The sequence below is a fragment of the Hippocampus zosterae genome, chromosome 9 (genome assembly GCF_025434085.1).
Source record: "Hippocampus zosterae strain Florida chromosome 9, ASM2543408v3, whole genome shotgun sequence".
Taxonomy (NCBI): Eukaryota; Metazoa; Chordata; class Actinopteri; order Syngnathiformes; family Syngnathidae; genus Hippocampus; species Hippocampus zosterae.
This window is the reverse complement of record NC_067459.1, coordinates 14,990,077-15,010,515: the sequence shown is the minus strand read 5'-3', so window position 1 is coordinate 15,010,515 and position 20,439 is coordinate 14,990,077. Positions and strand designations below refer to the sequence as shown.

Here is a 20,439-nt window from a genome sequence, read left to right as displayed (position 1 = left end):
AGGGCACAGAACCAGGGTGGCTGAAGTGGACCTTTTCCATCACATTGTGAATGTGTGGTGCAAACCCATATGACAAATATCTTTGGAACGTCTCCAAACAGGTTTTCTTATTCCTGACAAATAATTGTATTTGAATATACAATGTATGTTTCAGGATCATTCCATGTGATATTTTGGTGAATTTCTGAACATGCGTAGTTGCCTCATGACAGTTCAATCATTTGATGTACACACGTTGCTGAGAAAAATAGGATATTATTTTGATGAGCTGTCTGTGTTCATTCTGGTGATAGAAGACTTTCACGGATTCTATTCACTGCATTATCCCACTTGACTTCAAAGCACTGCTAAGCGAGGAATATTTACATCCCGTTATTAGAACAACTCTGCTTATTGTCTTGTTTTTTTACGCCCAAATCCATAAAGCATCTGAAACCCATTTCTAACAGGCTACTGTACAAGAGGGTGACATTTTTTTTCCCACTTCTTCCCTTCCCTCTCAGGCGACACACACGTGGCAGATGAAAGAGGCGCTATAAATAATGAATTCTGAATGGATAAATAATACATGAAAAGCAAAACCTAGGAAAGTGGCACTTTCCTGGTGCGTCACCTGGCATCGATTCCAACGTTGCAACTCGCAGATGACAATTCAGAAAAACAGAAATGAATGAAAGTCCAAAAAAGAACCCTAATTAAAATGTGTGCAGGGTAAATAACTATGTTGCCTACATGTATGTATTTCTCTCAAAGAAACACTCTGTTTTAAAGTCCTAAGTTGAAGCTTTGCGAAATGTTTCAATTTGTTTTGTCGCCGTTTTGATTAGTCTCATCTTATGGCATTCCTGACGCTAAATATTACTGAATGCAATTGCTGGGTGATTCTATTGAGCTCTTCCAACAGATCTGATTAACTTTAGCACTAAAGTTGCATTACATCACTTTTTCACGGTTAAATAATAATACGTTAAAATGAAATAACGTAAATTCCCCTTTTTTCTCTGGGTCTTTATTAATAGTGTGGGTTTTTTTGTTTTTTTTTAATCAACAATCATCGATACTGACCAATAGGAAATACATTTATCCTGATATATTTTTCAGCCATATCAGCCAACCCTACTCAATCGGGTATGAGAAAGTACAAAAACTGATCACTGTGTGTGGCTCTGGTCCGTTGGCAGGGCAGTGATCAATACGAGCAAGAAGAAAGGAGGATGCTGAAAGGAGGACCTTGGCTTTGCCCTTGGTGATGCAAGTAATACTGCAGCAGGTTAAAAAATTGAAATCTAAACCGGTCTTTGAGGTTTCCTCCCCTCCCTGCAACCACTTTCCCCTTTTCAGTTTGAAAGTGATATTTGACGAAGCATTTTAATATTTAAAGAGAACTAATAGTCATAGTTATATAGTCATAGTAGCCTTGTTTACCCTTTTCAGAAAACAATCTCTCCATTATTTGTTCTGAGAGTGTGCAAAATCTGTTAAAAACACATCTTCCAATCGAGGATCAACTTTAAATGTCAACTTGGAGGGGAACTCAGGAGAAGTGCCTTAAGTAAAGTAATGTGATTAGATGCCATACATATATTCATTTCCATAACAACTGTGCATCTAAATGCAACGACTGAATGCCTTCATTGGTTGCAGTTATTTGTAATTGTAAATGACCATAGTAATCAATTAATTTGCTTGCTAAGAATCTTGTAAAATGCGTCGAAATGATTATTAAATCATTGAGGCAAGCTGGAGTGCACTACTTGGCTGCTATCACAAGACTAGTTTGCTGACTAAGAGCAACGTGACACTTGCTGTGGGTGGTTGAGCCACATGTAACTTGACAATGCAGTGAGTAACTTGTCAATACAACTGCCATGTTAAAAAATGAGTTTCAAACATTTAGATTCAGACGAGATTTAGATTTATTTGATAGATACCCATGAACATTATAGTTCATCGTTCATTTTGTTGTTATCAATCTTCTACTACCCCTCCAAGTTGGAAAAAGCCTCATCTCCCCATTTGGTGTTGTGGTTTACAAAGAACAGCAACACAAAAAAAGATAGTGGAAAACTAAAAGGGGATTATGAATCTGCAATTGTCCAGGGACATATTATGGAAAATTGGCTTTTTAATTGGTTGTCTAAAAAATCTCTGAAGTGCCTGCCCACCCATGTGTAAAGTTACAAACCAGGTACAATTTTTGCGAGCCGCCTATTCCCAAAATGGATGCATGTGTCTATGAGCAAGCTGTTCCGAATTTTGTAGAATTTTTTTAATTTTGGCGATCAGTCAGCTGTCTGTACCGCATACACAGATCTGTTTTCACAACATGGTGATGAGGTCACTTTTTTTTTTTTGTGGTTGTTTGTACATGTGGTTTGCGTTGTTTTTTTTTGTCAGACTCAAAAAGAAGCCACCCCCATATCCCCCAAAGTCATAAGAAGCAGCTCATTTGCATGAAACAGGACAACCCCCTTCAAACCAGCATATTTGAGTAAGACTAAAAAAGGGGCCGTTAAGAAAGATGAAACCGTTTTCAATTTTGAACAAAAAATTGCATGTCTCTTTTAACCCAGCACAGTGAGGTAGTGGCTAACATATCTGCCTCACCTTTGAGGGCTTCTAGGTTTGAATCTTGGCTCGGGTCTACCCTGCGTCTTGCCCAATGTCAGCTGCGATAGGTTCCCGCTCACCCCTGACGATAATGAAGACAAGCGCTCGAGAAAATTAAGATTAAGAATATTCTACAAAAGGTTTGCAGTGCTCTTGAGCTAATTTCCCCGGCAGTCTTTGCACAGCCAGTCACTTTCCTGCAATAATTACACACATCTGCCACAGAAAATGTTTGAAATCAATGCCGCAGGCAAAAACACATTTGTGGAATTACAAAATTATTTTTTTTAAATAAAATTAATGTTGGCGGCCCGGTAGTCCAGTGGTTAGCACGTCGGCTTCACAGTGCAGAGGTACCGGGTTCGATTCCAGCTCCGGCCTCACTGTGTGGAGTTTGCATGTTCTCCCCGGGCCTGCGTGGGTTTTCTCCGGGTGCTCCGGTTTCCTCCCACATTCCAAAAATATGCATGGCAGGCTGATTGAACACTCTAAATTGTCCCTAGGTGTGAGTGTGAGTGCGAATGGTTGTTCGTCTCCGTGTGCCCTGCGATTGGCTGGCAACCGATTCAGGATGTCCCCCGCCTACTGCCCGGAGACAGCTGGGATAGGCTCCAGCACCCCCCGCGACCCTTGTGAGGATCAAGCGGTTCGGAAGATGAATGAATGAATGAATGAATGAATGAATGAAAATTAATGTTGTACTGCCTCGCTTACATAAACTACACACGCATGCACACACATACACAGCTTAAAAGTATTTTTACATCTGGTTATTTTAAGCATAATTGACTATGGCATTTATTGCTGTTTTAGGTGGTATCTACACAACAGACATGTCAAATTAACCCATTGGACAAGATTTTGTAAGGTTATTGTCTTTTGGTGTTATTACAAGTGCAGCATTAAACAAACACTAAAAGGGAAATATTTCATCTATCTTACGTGGATGAAAGCAAACCAACTTAAACACAAATTTCATTTTAGGCAAACAGTGACTATTTTGTTATACAATGCCTTGGGTCAAGGTCTCAAAACGGTGTTTCAGGAGCCGCATTGTCATGACTTGAGGCTTTGAACAACCGACTGTCTAAATGAATACCACATTAAAGAATGCAGTTATAAATAATATAAACATAGATTATATTAATATGCAAATTACTTGAAGAAGTCAGGAAATGGGGATGAAAGTATTTCACATCAAAGTGAAGGTGCAGGACCAGATAGATATTGGTCGTCCTACATAAGTGGTAAGGAGACGAGAAATACGCCAGACTTCAAAGGCTGCAATATGCTTGGAGGGGTAAGGCGTTTGAAAACACTAAACACTAGGGCATCTGTACCATGTGGGTGCCATGTGTTTGTTTTTATACTAGCTGTAAATATTTGCATAAACCTGGAGCTGAACCTGTGAGATTATGTTAATAAGCAAGCATACTATTTATGTTGTCTGTGAATATTTTGCTGCATACTGATCAATTGATTAGTTGAACATATAAACACAGAACATAACAAAGACAAAACAAAAATCAAAAGAAAAACATTTTAGTTAGTAGATATGCGAGAGTCCTACCCCTTGTTCTAAATTATTAACTTTAAATTGTTTTGCAAAACATTGCAGCAATTCCGCTTTGATCACATTTCAGAATTATAACTGAGGAATAAAACTACTGAGCTCCAGACATGAGATTTGAAAAAAAATATGTATATATTTGTGCACCTGCTGTAACTACGATGTATGCACGAGGAACTCTTTCGTGGGTATGACCTATTACTTTGTGCGCATGGACTACCACAATGTGTGTACAAAATGTGCACGAAGTAGTTGTTTGTGCGCATAAAGTGACGTATTTTCCGCACTATAAGGCGCACCTAAAAGCATTCAATTTTCTCAAAAACCGACTGTGCACCTTATAATCAGATGTGCCTTATATATGGATCAATATTCTGATTTCTTGAATGTAGTATTGTAAATGCTCTCCAAAGCGCGTTGGTGCAGCTGCAGCAGTTATGAAAGCGGATATGAATAAAGCTGTAACGTATTGTACTGTATTCCTTTAGCGCAGCTCCATCTAGTGGATGCTTAAGGTAACCTCAGCCACAATTTTAGCTTCTATTCTATGCACCTTATAATGCTATGTGCCAAATATGTGAAAACAGTTTTAATATAGTCATTCATTGAAGGTGCCCCTTACACTCCAAAGCGCCTTATAGTGCAGAAAATACGGTAGTTAAAACTTATTGTTGACACTGATTATTATACACACACACAAAGACTAATCAATTTAATCAATTATTTGAAGTTTATTCATGAGGCCAATTTTGTTTTTAATTGATAGCGGGCACAGGCCGAGCCTGCAGCGGAGTGGGAAAAGGCGCAGGAAAAGAAAAAAAGCGGATTCCACAGTTCAAAGCGCATACTCACTGACACGCAGTGCTTACACTGAACATGGCAGCGAACAGATAAGAGCAACTTCACAAGAGTACCGTTATTGTTTTTTGACTGATATATTGATTTAAGTTCATTCTGAATGGGCAGTTATAAAACAAGAAGCGAAAAAACAAAACAAAAACATCGGCCACGTAAACATTCGAAATGAGAACAACGGAGCCTCTATGCGCAGTCCACTACTTGCTTGCAACCAGAAAAAGTGCTGTTGATTTAGTTTCAACAACTTTGCAGCTAAAAGGACAATGTGACATCAGATCTAAATTATTTCAGACCTTGTGTGGAAATAGGAGTTCAGAACATTCCGACAGGCATTCTCCCAAACTTGCTCATTTTCCATGTAGACAATTATGGATATATGCCTTCCTATGCTTGTGGAAGTTTAAAAGGGAACAAATAAGATGTCGTCAGACTTAGAATATTAAATATGGAATATGGCACCTGGTAGATGGGGCTGGTGGACTGCTGCACCCTGGCTGTGTCACTGGCTGTGTCACTGGTCTCATCAAAATTGCTCTTCCACACCATCACCTGCGGGTCAGTGTAACATTGTAACATCTTTTGCCCAAAAAAAAGCATGTGCATGGATGGTTTTAGGGATGTTATCTCGCTAGAAAATGCAGCTGAAAAGGCTAGAAATGAGTTTAACTTATCACCTGTTCGTCATAACCTCCAGAAGAAAAGTACTCTCCTGTTCTGGAAAAGGCCACACAATTCACTGGACCCTGTGGAGATACAGAGTCGAGATCACATTGTATCTTTATCTCACCTGATGACTCCTGTGCTAACTATTGATGTATGAGTGGGACGGGCAACCAATCAAGAAAACAGAACTGCAGGTGGACAGGGGTCAAACTCTGGTCAGAGCCAGCAATGATCACCTGAGGGTGTCAGGACAAAGGAACGGAAACAAAAGATACACATGCGGCAAGTGGGAATTATAAAAAAGGGAGCTGTGTCCTATGTGTGTCTGGCACCCAGACAGGCCAGTTTGTGTGAGGAATGCTTTCCCAGAAGCACCTGAGAGAAGCAGACAGTGTCACTATAGCAACACGACGACATGACAGACAGTATGTTCTGTTTCTGCTCTGACTAATGCCTGCTGCCAGGCTGACACTTGCCACGGCTAGACAAACACTCATTACTGTACTTTTTTTGGGTGCTAGACGTTCAACGCTATGCATTCTTCAGCTCTTTACTCCAACCGGCACTCATACTTTTTACATGCCTCGATCCCGTGATTTAAACAGTGCCCGAACACAACTTTGCCTTTCACCCTAAAATTATTTACAATTACTTCATTTCAGAAAACACTTGACATTATTCATGAGGGTTGCTTCCCACCACCTTTTTCGTTAGCTTCATGTTGTGATAAAACCACTGGCAGGACAATAGATGACATAGTATGTGTGCTCTGACACATGAGTGCAGCATACAAATGAAAATAGAGCTTCGCACTATATAGCGTTTCGTACTCAACCTGTAAAAGCACCATCAAAAAGGGGTACTAGGGGAGCAGTCACATTCATTAACCTCAGCACAAATACTGATGGGAGAGGTGAATAATACAATGAAACCTCCATGCAGCTCCGCCGCGATCTTTTTCAGAATGCTGGCCGACCTCAGATTTGAAATAATTTTCCCAAAGGATATCACAGAAATTGAATAAATCCATTCCAGGGTCACACTGTCTCCACCATAACACATTTGTTGACTCTGAAGACAATGTTTTCAACATTCATTCTAATCCATCATGATTTTGGTGGCAAATCTACGAGGAGGGAGAATGCAAGCCGCGGTACATTCCGTTCTGCCAATTTTATTTTTATTCTTGTTGACTTAGTCATATTGTACTGAGCAGCCTGGGCAGAAAATTGATGCACTGAAAAGGAGGACCACGTGGCTAATCTGCATGAGACCAAGCCAACTTGCTGCTGTGTTTGTTAATTGCGAGGGATACGGTGTGGGTGGCGAGGGTCTGTTCTTAACTGCCATTTAAGTGTAAAAAGAAGTTAGACACAGGAGAAACAAAATAGATTTCTGCTTTTTGTGTGATTTTTAGAATCCCATTTTTCTTCCTCATACATCAGTACCATTCGAATTTAGAGGTTACATTGTACTGTGAGAGCTCCTAGCTTAAGCAGATTTAGTCAGTGCTGAGCCAAAGAGAACAATGTGACAAATGGAGAGTGTGTGCAAGAGATGACAACTTCAGAGGTGTGAGAAGGGGGATTTGTTGTTGTGTTTTTTAAAAATCTGTATTAAGAGTGGACTAGTGGGAAGTGAGGTATAAAGACATCATACACAGGACACAAAAATAAATGTGTTACATCGATAGGCTTCCTTTCGATGTTGGGCCTGCCAGTCCAGTAGGGTCTAAAGAGAGAATATCAAAACTGTTGAGAACAGACAGAGTAGAGCTGAGATTGGACAAAAGAAAGGAGCGAATCAAAGAGAAGAAGAAGAAAAGGAGGTGGTGGAAGAGGAGAGGATACACATAAACAGAGGAAGAAACACGGTCCTATTTCAGAGATGAGTCATTATGAGTGGGCTGCTTGCCTGGCAAGTACAAAAATAAACTGTATACACATATACAAATGGGGGGGAAAGTAAATAAACATTCTGTAGACACACTTCAAGGAAGGAAACAAGAAAGTTGACATGCGGAGTTGAGAGCAATGTTAATGACGACCTAAGCCGGAGGGGACCAAGTAGCATCCGAGTAGTGTACCGCAGGCCTCTGCTAATGCTGTAGCTCACTAGTGATGGGAAATTGTGACTTCCTAGAAACGTTGTAGAAGTCATTGTTTCAAAATGTAAACCACTCCAGAGATTCATAGAAAGTGTTGCATATATTATGATATTTCTCTCTCTCTAGATAGATAGATAGATAGATAGATAGATAGATAGATAGATAGATAGATAGATAGATAGATAGATAGATAGATAGATAGATAGATAGATAGATAGATAGATAGATAGATAGATAGATAGATAGATAGATAGATAGATAGATAGATAGATAGATAGATAGATAGATAGATAGATAGATAGATAGATAGATAGATAGATAGATAGATAGATAGATAGATAGATAGATAGATAGATAGATAGATAGATAGATAGATAGATAGATAGATAGATAGATAGATAGATAGATAGATAGATAGATAGATAGATAGATAGATAGATAGATAGATAGATAGATAGATAGATAGATAGATAGATAGATAGATAGATAGATAGATAGATAGATAGATAGATAGATAGATAGATAGATAGATAGATAGATAGATAGATAGATAGATAGATAGATAGATAGATAGATAGATAGATAGATAGATAGATAGATAGATAGATAGATAGATAGATAGATAGATAGATAGATAGATAGATAGATATAGATTTCCTACCTTAAATAATTGTTGGGTATTGTCAGGAAGCATTGACATGATCAGTGATTCATCACATACTGTAGATCAAACATGTACTGGAAGTATTGCTCACTTTCAAAAAACGTCAGTGACAATTGATCTAAACTAATAGGTTGTCTCTTACCCTTAAGAGTATAATGAATTTAGGCGTGTATGTGTGCGTGTTCATACCTGGTGCCCGTGCAGTGTGAACAACAGTTTTCCCTCCACGAGGTCCAATATCTTGGTTGTGGAATCGTTGGATGCAGTGAGTAGAAAATTACCAGATGGATGGAAAGACAAACTAACTGTTCACCGTGCCATTGTGGACTAGAGAGAACACACACAAACACAAATTAATGCAAAAGTCACACACATAATAATTATCCAACTTTACAAATACTGTGTTGTGAAACCTTTATGACTCAACACAACTGTATTTACAGAGCACTTTCAAACAGCCATCGCTGAACACAAAGTGCTGTACATGGAGCTTATCCTTAAATATAGTTGTATTGACTGGGCAGCCAGGCACCACATGTACCACAGCGGCCTGTTGCACACAAAATAGCTATCTGCATAATTCACCGCAATTTGGTACAAGATCAATTGCAGCAGAATTGTCCGTGTTTTCTCCATTTCCACCATTTTACCACCTACTGTATTTTATACTTCTCCGCTAACTGTGTCTTCATGGTGGCTGCACATAATGTTTACATTCACACAAATGATGAAGTCATGCCGACATGCACTGTAACAACTCGATTCTTGACAGACACAAAATGAGCGGAGCAGGTTTTCCATAAACCATAGGCGCCCTCTTTTGGCTGAAAGAGTGTAGAGGACATTGCTGTCCTCAAGAGCGGCATCAAAACTTCCTCACTTGTCTGTGTGATGCAAATTACAAGAATACTAAAAAACACGTGCTAAAATGTTACCTTTCTAAAACTGAAAAAAAGATATTTTTAAAGAGAGTGCTTGTGTCGAATGCTATTGAATGTGTACCTAATCTTGTGGCAGTTGAGCATAAGGGGCAAAAGGGATATATATATATAAAACATTCTTGCTGCTGGAGGCTGTAAATTTCCCCATTGTGGGACAAATAAAGGATATCTTATCTTATCTTAAAATATATAACCGCGAAACTTCCAAAGTGGAACACAATCCGTTCCACGATACTGGTTAATTTCCGAATAATAGTTAAAAATTCGAGTTTCTCCAAAACAAAATGTAAAATGAATGAATGTGTTCCAGGCTCACATAGTTGCCACCATGGACACACGACATTTCAAATACCGTTTTACCGTGCCTAACTGTAAAACACGCACAGAGTTAACCACAGCATGATAACACACACAATGAAATAAATAAAGTAAAACTACTCAACATTTGACTATTGCCATTTTAGCATGAAATCATGAATGCAAACTAATACAGACACACTGTTAATTGCAGCCTTAAAGTTAACTGACTGTAATTATGTCAAATAATGGTGAGATGTCTTGACTCTTTACCTTGGTAATGCTGGAGCATTTTAAGGGATCGAATGTCCCAAATCTTAACTGATTTGTCAGTGCAGGCTGCAGCGATGCACGTTCCACTGGGGTGGAAATCCACGTGGGTTGCATAACTTCAGGATGGAGGGATGAAAAATTAACTTAGACGAATGAAGAAAGACATCTTTGCATTGATAAAATTCTTGTATAAAAAAAAAAAGTAATCACCCAGCATGTTCGCAGAAAGAATAAATACATTCCCTGCTGTTCTTGTCCCACAGCTTAATGGTTTTGTCATCACTTGAAGAAATGACCAAGCGGCTATCTGGAGAAAACCTGCAAGAAATGCAGATATTTAATGAGGTTGCAGGTATATTTGGGTTCGCTCCTACCTTGCACAGCGGACCCAGTTGATATGCTGGCTGAGGGAGAAGAGGAACTTTTGTCGGTGGACTCCCCACACCTTAACCGTTTTGTCATCGGACGCTGTGACCAGATTCTGGCCGTCCGCCGAAAAATTCACACTACGCACGGTGGCCGTGTGAGCCTTGAAAACGGTTGACTGAGCCTTCCTGTAAAACCCACAAATGTACACTTCACACACAAGGGTCTGGCTGCTCAGTACAATATGAGCGATACACCTACACATCATCAAATGGTTTTATTGATTACAGTCATACCCATAAACTGCTATCAGGTGATGGGTACTGCCTGCTAATGTTTCCGTCTCCATTACGAAGCTTGTCTTCAAAGGGTGAAGAGTTTTAATTTACGATACTTTGTTTCATTATTCAGCACATTCATACTTTTATGACAATTAGGAATGTTCAAATTAGATGCTAATAGATTTGATGATGGCAAAATATGGGAAGATTCATTTAAAAAAGACTTATTATGGTATTGGTTTTCTTCTTTGCACTGTGCAAATCGTTAATGTTTTCTGTTGAACAACAATTGTTAAAACCAACAATTATCTAATAAAAAGAACCATACATTAACATACATGGAAGAAATAAATACTCCTGGCAAAAAGAAAAGAAAAACCTACATGTTGGGAACCCAAAGGCGCACAGTCTTGTCTTTAGAGCAGGAGGCCACCAGATGTCCAGAGGGAGAAAACTGTATGGAGGTGACGGAGTCTTCATGTCCGTCAAAACGATATGCACGCCTCTGAGGTTTCATATTCCAGATCATCACACTGCAGTCCGCGGAGCTTGTGGCTGGAGGATGACGATCCAGGGCGTGAATGAAGTTAAGTAAGCAGTTGCCAGAAAACACAAGTCAAATTAAAACACTGATTTTTAAATGTATAGAGCACTTACCGATTTGTTTCAAGTTGCTGCTGAAGTCCACACTTGTCACAGCATCTTTGTGACCCTTAAAATTACGCTCAAGGGTCGGATCAGGCTATATGGATAGGGAGACAAAAGTTTAAAACTTCATACATGTATGTAAAGTGGGCAGTACACAAAAAAACATGAACTAAGAATTATAATGTTTGCAGTGTCATACCATTTTCGATCCAGTTTTGAATGTAGCTCATCACTAATGCCTCAGGCTTTGCAAACAAAGCATCATAGTTTGAGTTCTGCTGCGTGCAGACAATAATGGCAACTGCTTGCTTGAGAGATGATATGCGAGTCTGCTTCATGACTAGGTGTCCTTGAGTAAGGCACTTAACCCTACTGCCCCATACCACAAGATACAGATATGTGGACACAAAAGTATAATGTGAGTCCTTGCACTTAATCTTTTATTTTCTTGTTCAACAGTTTTGTGTTCTTCTTGTATGGTGATTTTGCTGCAAAAGCCCTCTGCAATAGGAAAAAATAATTATAGGATGTGAGTATCATGGTGTTTGCTTCAACCCTTTTGTTGTCGATTTAGGTTAATGGCTCTTTAATACATGCCTTTAAAATGAAATACAATGACAGCACGTATTGTGCACGTGTGCACAAGATCAATCTGTGCCCCCAAGGAGCACTGATGAAAAATCATGGCCCCTCCACCATTGAAATTGTCCATCCCTGATCTACATTGGATACAACTTTGTCAAATATGCAGATGAAAAGGTACATTGAGAACATTGAGAACCATGCACACAAAGTCACAAATATATCCACTGAATCTGACATTTCTTCCCAATAAAAAAAACAAAAAACAAAACCGAACGCCGCAGCTAATCGTTTGCAGCCTCTTACCCGCATGATGGCGCTGTTCCTATTGGATTTGCTTTCAAGCGTCGAAGAAGTAATAGGTCCTTTACTTTTGTTTGTCCCTGGCGTTTGTCTTTTCGGCCCAGCTTTATGTCTCCATGGCAGCATTGCGCACAGTTGTGCCGATTCTTGATGGAAAGTTGACGACTCAGGTCATGCATCCCAAAGCAAGGGGAGCTTTTTAGCCTGCCTGACATGCAAAACGCGGGACAACGCGTATCCGTAAAACGAACACCGTTGTCTAGGAGACGTAAGACACTGACGCTTTCAGCCACATAGCTCGCGTGCGAAGGAGATATAAAGACTTGTTTTGCCACGCAAGAGTGTATTTTTTCGTGGTATGGCCGAGCTGCACATCATAGGTCAGCTGGTTGGGGCCACGGGATTTCCTCGGAACAGTCTCTTTTGCAAATGGGGGGTTCACACTGGCGGAGGGTGGCGTCTTCTCTCCGGCTCGAAGCAGGGTCAGACTCAAGTGGATAGCCCCCAGACGGGCGACATGGCGTACTGGTGCCATCCCATTGACCTGCACTACGCCACTAAGGGACTGCAAGGTTGGCCCAAGATCCATCTCCAGGTGTGGCACCAAGATTCGTTCGGTCGGTGCGAGTTGTTCGGCTACGGCTACTGCCACGTCCCCTCTAGTCCGGGACATCATCGAGTCAGCTGCTGTACGTGGAGGCCCCTCGGCTCCTGGCAGCAGGAGCTATCGCGAATGTTTGTCGGCGGTGGACCGCAGCTCAGGAGCCCGGATCTCATCTACAGCGGGGCGGACAGATACAGGCTGCACACCGCGTCCATGGGCACCGTGGAGCTGGAGCTCGGCATCATCATGAGAAATTTTGACAAATACGGCGTCGAGAGCTAACACGAAAATGAGTTGCAAGTTTTTATTTTTTTAAATACGTTTTTTTACTTTTTAACTATTAACTACCTAATGTAGAGTTGAACAAAGGATGGGATCTCAACGTCATGGTTTTGTTCTTCAGTGAAAAAAAAGATCAATAAAAAATGTATTTACGACTTAGCTTACTTAACTGCATTTTTTTGTGCGGCTGTCTATTTTTGGCAAAACAATATTTATATTGAGGCTTGGATATGATACATTTCAATGAGACTGCCAAAAATGGTTCCAAAATCCATATTTTCATTTCACATCCAAAATTAGTGGAAACTTCACAGACATTTTACAGCATTTTGCAACCCTTGTTGAACTCAAGGCATGTGGCTCAGGTCTGGGCCTCCATGTCAATTTTATATGACCCCTAAAAGCTTTACATGTGTCATCGACTTCGGCCTAACACAATCCATGAAAATGCAAACGCCCAAATGCAGGTGGAATTATGAAATATAATGGGGCACATATTGGGGGCCTCCACACAGAACACCCCAGTTAAAAGACAAAAAGTAGTACCTCACGTTCTAGCTCTGCGGCAAATCCATAAACAGTGCAGATCAGTGCAGTGCATAATTGTCTGCATCTTTGAAATCCCAAAAAGAGACATGATTGATTGATATTGAACTTTACTACAAATAAATGATTTAAAATGTGTTGGTGCTTAATTTTGAATGCCATTAAACTGTCCCTGTTTTTTTTCCAAGATGCTTATCTTGGTTTGGTAAAGCATTTTGTTTCTTTACTACAATCAAAGTGAACTTAAAACCAAGGTACGTATCGAACCAAGATTTTTGGTGCATCATTGCATCCCTTGTGATTAAATATTTACCGGGATGATAACAAGCTTGACACCCCTTTATACGATTATACATCAAACACAGGCATAGTAGCGTTTATTCACAGGAAACTAAAAGAAAAATAACAGTATTCAACCAAGAGTTAGACCAAAAGCTCACATGTACAAGGAATGTAAATGATTCAGACATACCTCAATTTTAGATCAACAAACACATGATTTGTTAACTTGAAACTTCATCATTACGTTACACTTTGAATAATATTACGTCCCAATTTCTACTAATTGTACAAATTTTACTGTACCACAATCCCACATGTATTAGGGTATTAAAAGATGCTAACATTCCTCATCTAAACCTTTTAGTTTTTTGTTTGTTTAGATTAGATGTAAATTTGAATACCTCTTCAATACTACCTACGTCCTGAATTTTGTTTGTACTTTGTTGGTTGTACAAATGAATATTGTTGCTCTGAATATCAAATTCGTCCGACGTACAATATTGTTACTATGAATATTAAATTCCTCTCAGGTGACGAAATAAATCATTTACAAGATGAGAGTAGACTGCGCAGCTGGCTCGTGACGTATTTCCGCCACGCGTAGATTGGCTTGTGTCTCACAACTCGAAAAAAAAGACCCTACATTTTACTCCCTCAAATTAAAACGTGGAAATAGAAATACAAGAACATCATCAGATATAAAGCTTGCACATTTCTTCGCGTCCGTTGCACGTCAGTTACTATTTAGAGCAGACAACATCTCTAATGTGGCTACCAGATTGCTTTATAAACTCCCTTACCAGTGCAGAAGTCATCTTTCGTGGTTCAGGGACAACGCGGTATGTCGCGACAACTTCCAAATTGTTTGTCACGACTGACACGGTACTCCTTGAGAAGCCAGGGTTTGCTTTTAGAGCGAGAGATAAAGAAAACAAGGCCAGCTGTTCGCCTTTAGCTGCTAGCCTGTGACAGCAAGTTTCAGTTTACGCGCCGCTATTGGGCGCCCGGATACCGGTCAGATTTGTTAAAGGGGACGCTGCATAAATGTCATGGAAGGAAAAAATGTTACGGAATAGATGCTACAATAATTTAAAGTCGAGTTATTGCTATTATCCTAGTCAATTAACAGTTGGTAAGCGGTTGTAACGATGTTTTGATGCTATGTTTCAAAATGCAGTGCCGGCTTCTTACCGCCAGATGTAAGCAGTGGTGAGCAAACATAAAGCGTGGCTACAAAATGTCTTTCATGGTAAACGATTGTCAAATTTAAAAGGCGTCATATACAGTACAGCATCCATTCACTGTCCACACAAGCGTTTGCTTCCCATCCATATTGCACCAAAATGACACAAAATGTAGAAAAACAAAATTAATACTTTTTTCTTCATTTACTTTAAAATGTATTCATTCAATAGGGAATCTAGGCCTGTTAAATTGAGAAGAAATATGACTTAATCTGTGGTAACAATGGCCAGAGTACATTGTTTTATTTTATCTGTCATCAAATGGAAGATCATTTGATATGTTTGTCTTTCAAGACAAGCTGGCATAGATAGATGAGCAAAAACATATTTGCGATCAATAAATAAGTGAAACTCTTCAGCAATACCGGTTTCCCGGAGGACCTAAGGAACAGGAGCCAAGAGGCCTTCCTTGAATAATTATTTACACAAATTAATGGTGCACTGGAGCAATAGAATGAAAAACTGAACCCTTCTCTCGTGTGAAAAATGTGCTTGGGTGTGTCTGAACATGTTCACAGTTTATGCCCTGAGCCTTTTGACAAAGGGAGGAGAAAATAGGTTACTTGAAATGTTACCTAAAGCATGTTATTGTTTTAGTCCTTTGCCTATGGCTCTTATCTTGAGTGGGTGATCATTTTACACCCTTTTCTGTTTGATGAAGTTTCATGTACGTTTTCATGAGTGAGTTTTAGTTCTCAACAATCTGGAATTTTGTTTCACGGAACTCTAGTGTGGTGTTTAATTTTTAGACACACCCTCAGTCTGGCTGGCTGTCAGAGCCAAGAGGAAGTATCTTTGTCATTCCACACTTTTCAAAATGAGTGAATGGCTCACTTTGCAACATAGTTGTTTATATTTAGCAACACAACAAACCAACTGTAGTATGCTGTTCATGAGGAAATGATGTAAAAAGAATGTGTCACTCAAAGCAAACTTCAGCCTGTCTTTTCACCAGCTTTGGGAGCCATGCACTACACAATGTTTCTGTTACAAAACTAAACATCAGTCAACTCAAAAGTCAAAACATGACCCTGAATGTCCCTCCTGTTTTTTTGTTTGATTTTGTAATGAACAGCCTCACGAGGATAAGCCGTTTGCAAATTGGATGGAATAAAAAAAACGTTTACAGCAAACACATATTCATGTTCCTCTTAACTTTTAACAATGTGTAGAAAGAAGATAAAACATGATCTGTTTAAAAAAAATAGATTCGAAAAATATACAATTACAATAGAAAATAAGTATGAAGTCTCTGACTGTAGTCATGAAAACACATTTTGTTTCATGAGAAGTCCGCTGTATAAAAAATCTAAGTGAATCGTATTTGTGTGTGTGTGTTTTGAAACAAATGTGTTCAATTTTCTCTTCATTTAGAGTCAACAAGACAGACTGGTGAAAGAAGTGCAGCACTCCGTTTCGCAAAATGATGACATCCATCCCGTACAAATGTTTTTTGACTTGAATACTGTAGTTCCCCATTTACCGATGGTATGTTTCCTTCTCTACATCCTTGTACCTGATAAGAATTTGAGCATGCATGGACAAAAAGTCCAAGCAAAGTCTGACAGCCTTGATACTCGAGTGAAGGTTACGTGCGACAACACAAAATAAATAACAAAGGTCACAAAACAACACCAGCGTGTAATATACTGTATTTCCTGTCCACTCTTGTGTGTGTAATTTCTAAGTTTACAAAAAAACTAATGGACCATTAATTTTTTTAAAATCAAATCAAATAAAATCTTAGCATTGCATGTTGGTGTGGGTGTTTCGAAACAAGGACATAAAAGGCCCGAGATGGGGAGGAATGTCCAGCTGGGAAGTCTGGAAGCTGGCCAGTTTATGTCAGTGCCAGCAAGGACGTTGTGATCCTAGTGCCGGGGAGGGCTTACTATGGGAGTGGGGTGAAGGTTGATGGGTGGCCAGTGTGGCTAAATTTCAAGGACCCTGCACATACGCAAGTTCATTCAATATGCAATATTAGAGCGTAATTGTAAATGTCTGACGAACCTTTTCAACGGCAGTTGTGACTACATTTCCCCTAGAAAGACATAATATTTGTCTTGGTAAAAAAAAAAAAAATCCCAAGCCATCCAATTATACAACCTATAAAGTGCATTGGTGCTAATTTATCATTTAAAATACAGATTCCTTTTGATAGCATAAACCACAATAGAATATATTAGATGTAGACTACTACCATTTTGTAAAGGCTCAAAATACATAATGATGATTATAATTCTTAATTACCTCCTATACCTCTACATTCCTACCATGTACAGCATGTATATCTACAGCTCTTGAACATCACCAAAGTCTGAGTTGCCTCCCTGGAAGTGCATTGCCAGGCTTCATGGCTACTTTTTTGTGGCTTTTACTGCCCTCCCATGTGTCTTCAGTTGGTGAAATGTATACGCTGTGGTGTTGAGATCAGTTCATTGATTTGGCCAGTAAGGAATATTTTCATTTGTTTGCCTTTAATATGTCTAAACTTGCTGATTGTCTCTGTCTCCTACTACCTCTACCTGTGTCTTCATTAAGCGAAAAATTTGACTAGATGTACCATCCTGTAATTTTGTGAGGTGACTGGCTTTGCCATATGCACGTCAGTGCATACTTTCCGTAGTTAAAAAAAAAAAACATAATAGGATGGTATGAGGAAGATGTTTGCCTGACCTGTTAGACCAGAGGTGTCAAACTCAATTTTGTCGCGGGCCACATTGTAGTTGCCATTTCCCTTGGAGGGCCATCTTGACTGTGAAACCATGTGAGGGAGTCAAGAATAATAACTCTTTAAGTGACTGTCATCAGGTAGCAAGAAAATGCTGACAACAGCTCTCGTTTATTACATATGATCATTTGAAATTTTGGTACAGATTTTAGGAAGCATCATGGAAGTTGACATGCTTGATTGGCTTTCGCGGGCCACATAATTATGTGGCGGGCCAGATTTGGCCCCCGGGCCTTGAGTTTGACACAGTGTTAGACAATGGAATTATCATCAACTTTAACAGGAAGTCTTAATTACTGCTCTCTAGTAGGCCTTTTTTATTTTCCCAGTTTCTTCTCCGTGTGTACAGCAAGAACAGGCGTGTCATGAGTGTTTTCCCCCCCTCTTCCCATTGCAACACAGCCAGTTATACAAACTTGCTTTTACTTCGAGCCACTACCACTGCTTTACAAACAGGAATCACTGTGCAATTTCCTCATTTGAAAACCGTGAGTGTGGCCAAAACTAAGGTTGACTTTTTACTCGAGTGCGTAAATTGTAAATGGCATCATAAACAGCGATTGACTTTATGACACAAGTGTTATCAGGGTTAGGAGAAAGGCAAAAGATGATTGTGTGCAATTCAATGCACATTTCAAAGTGAGAGTCACATGGTCACATTCCTGGAGGCCTCGGAGGTGCGGCTAGGAAGTAGGGTTGCACGCGATGTGAGATTACTGTCAAGCTGTGTTTGAGTGGATAGAAGGATAGTAGAGATACATATTTTGCATTTCCCACAATTATTAAATATACTGTAGTTCTCAAGTCTCTCCATGCATCAAAATACCTCAGGTATCATGAGTCATAGCACAATTTTCACCCATGCTACAATTAGCTTGGTTTGAAGTGGCAGTCCTTTCTCATACACAGGAACCACACTGACTTCACGCTCTCCCGCCTCATGTATGGCTTTTGTTACAATGACGACAAGGAGTGGAGCTAAGAGGTGGCTACTTGTTGAGCCTGCGTCCAAAAAAAAAAAAAGAAAAGGGATTGCCAACTTTGAAGTGCACGTGAGCACCCATAAAGACACAGATTGTATTTGCACACCGAACGCAGCACTTTATCATCATGCCGCCGAATTGCACCTTCTATTAACATGCATCCGAGAATAGATGCCCAAAAGGAAAAAACATCTTTGTGTATGTACGGTAATTGCTCTCTGACAGTTTCAATCTAAACTCCTTTTGTTATAAAAGTAGATTACCGGTAATTTTATACCACTCTTTTATGGAATCTACAGTAAGTAGAATACCAAACAATGAAGCTTCTGATATGTGTAAATCCCGCCATAAGAGTTCACCTGGGTTCTTAGTCAGTGCATCAGATAAAACAAGTGTCATTTCAAAGGGAATTCAATTCAAGTCCCAATAGAGCACACATTGTTTTTCCAACCCAGCTGCAGTGTGTGTGTGTGTGAAAAATATTGTGATTGTACTGGATATTAAAGGTGTGGGCAGCGATGAATGAGCCGGGCCCCCCGCGACTACATGGTGAATGTTCAAAATGATTGTCAAACTTTGATGCCATGCTCCGACCACATAAGATGGTGAAGAGGAAAAAGTTTAGAAATTTAGCATGAGCCATAAACAAAATTCCTTGTGACAGTTGTTGAAGTACAAATGATGTTTTTTCCCCAAAATAGCTGCTTCAGGCCAAAGTAGCCAACTTGCCAATTGTGTTCAGGACTAGGGCCTGTGTGAAAAAAATGTGGATTTTTGTTGTTGTTTTAGGCTGATGACGATTCCTGTATTTGGCAGGAAAAAAAACAACAGAATGAAATAAAATACCAGCAGTGTCTTTTTTGTGTCAAAGTGCTTACAACATCAAAGATACCAATTGGAGGCACAACATTTGGACTTTGATAAAATGTTGTCCTTCAGCATTTTATATGCTGTATTTCTTTAAATTAAAAACAGTCAATTTTTCTCTCTGTTGTAAATTTTGAATTCCATTATCTTTGTTGTGATATGTTAATGTCTGGGGTAGAAATCAATCTGCAAAAATCAGGAAAAAAAGCAGTCAACGTTTGGCGACTTTAACGGAGCTATTATAATCAACTGGCCGATTATTTGGTCACACCTTATTCAGGAGCCTGAAAAGCATAGATTTTCACCAGGACATAAGGTTTGCAAAATTGACAAGTCATCAAGCATGGTGAGGCCTTCAAAAAGGCGAATAATTTGTCAGAAGAAACCTCGAGATTCCCGATTAGAGCACAAACTAGCTTTACTGGCACTCCTTATTATCCAGTGCAATATGTACATGTCAATTTACATTCGGAATGCCTTGAGTTGTTTTTCATGATTTCCTTGTGTCACTTTGATATGATTCATTTAACCTTACCTGAAATGTAATTTGTCATAGAAGAGATAATACTATTGCGATAGTGCCATGCTATTTGTAATGCACACACCCATATGCACAGACCCCTCAATAAGTAGGTTACCTTTTGAGAGGCATGTGAAAGTGAGTCTGATGATTAGATCTAGTGCACATCTTGCATCTGTTTTTGTTCAACCTCTTTCGGTGTTTTCATTTCTGGATC

General features: G+C 39.5%; 2 protein-coding genes across 2 annotated transcripts in view; one reads left to right on the top strand and one right to left on the bottom strand.

Moving 5' to 3' along the window:
- Nucleotides 1-14,900, bottom strand: part of LOC127607288 (POC1 centriolar protein homolog A-like) — a 30,420-nt gene extending 15,520 nt beyond the window's left edge. Inside the window, 10 exon segments of the mRNA XM_052075475.1 lie at nucleotides 5,498-5,587; nucleotides 5,713-5,781; nucleotides 8,662-8,778; nucleotides 8,780-8,799; nucleotides 9,984-10,099; nucleotides 10,194-10,301; nucleotides 10,358-10,537; nucleotides 11,014-11,185; nucleotides 11,288-11,372; nucleotides 14,678-14,900. Of these exon segments, the coding sequence (XP_051931435.1) occupies nucleotides 5,498-5,587; nucleotides 5,713-5,781; nucleotides 8,662-8,778; nucleotides 8,780-8,799; nucleotides 9,984-10,099; nucleotides 10,194-10,301; nucleotides 10,358-10,537; nucleotides 11,014-11,185; nucleotides 11,288-11,372; nucleotides 14,678-14,692 (972 nt within the window). The 5' untranslated portion in view covers nucleotides 14,693-14,900.
- Nucleotides 12,210-13,159, top strand: LOC127607314 (B9 domain-containing protein 2). Its single transcript, XM_052075517.1, has one exon. The coding sequence runs from the start codon at nucleotides 12,522-12,524 to the stop codon at nucleotides 13,047-13,049; it is 528 nt and encodes a 175-aa protein (XP_051931477.1). The 5' UTR covers nucleotides 12,210-12,521; the 3' UTR covers nucleotides 13,050-13,159.
- Nucleotides 14,901-20,439: the final 5,539 nt, after the last annotated feature.

Excerpts from the sequence above, each read along its gene's own strand:
- LOC127607314 (XM_052075517.1), top strand. The coding sequence starts at position 12,522 with ATGGCCGAGCTGCACATCATAGGTCAGCTGGTTGGGGCCACGGGATTT.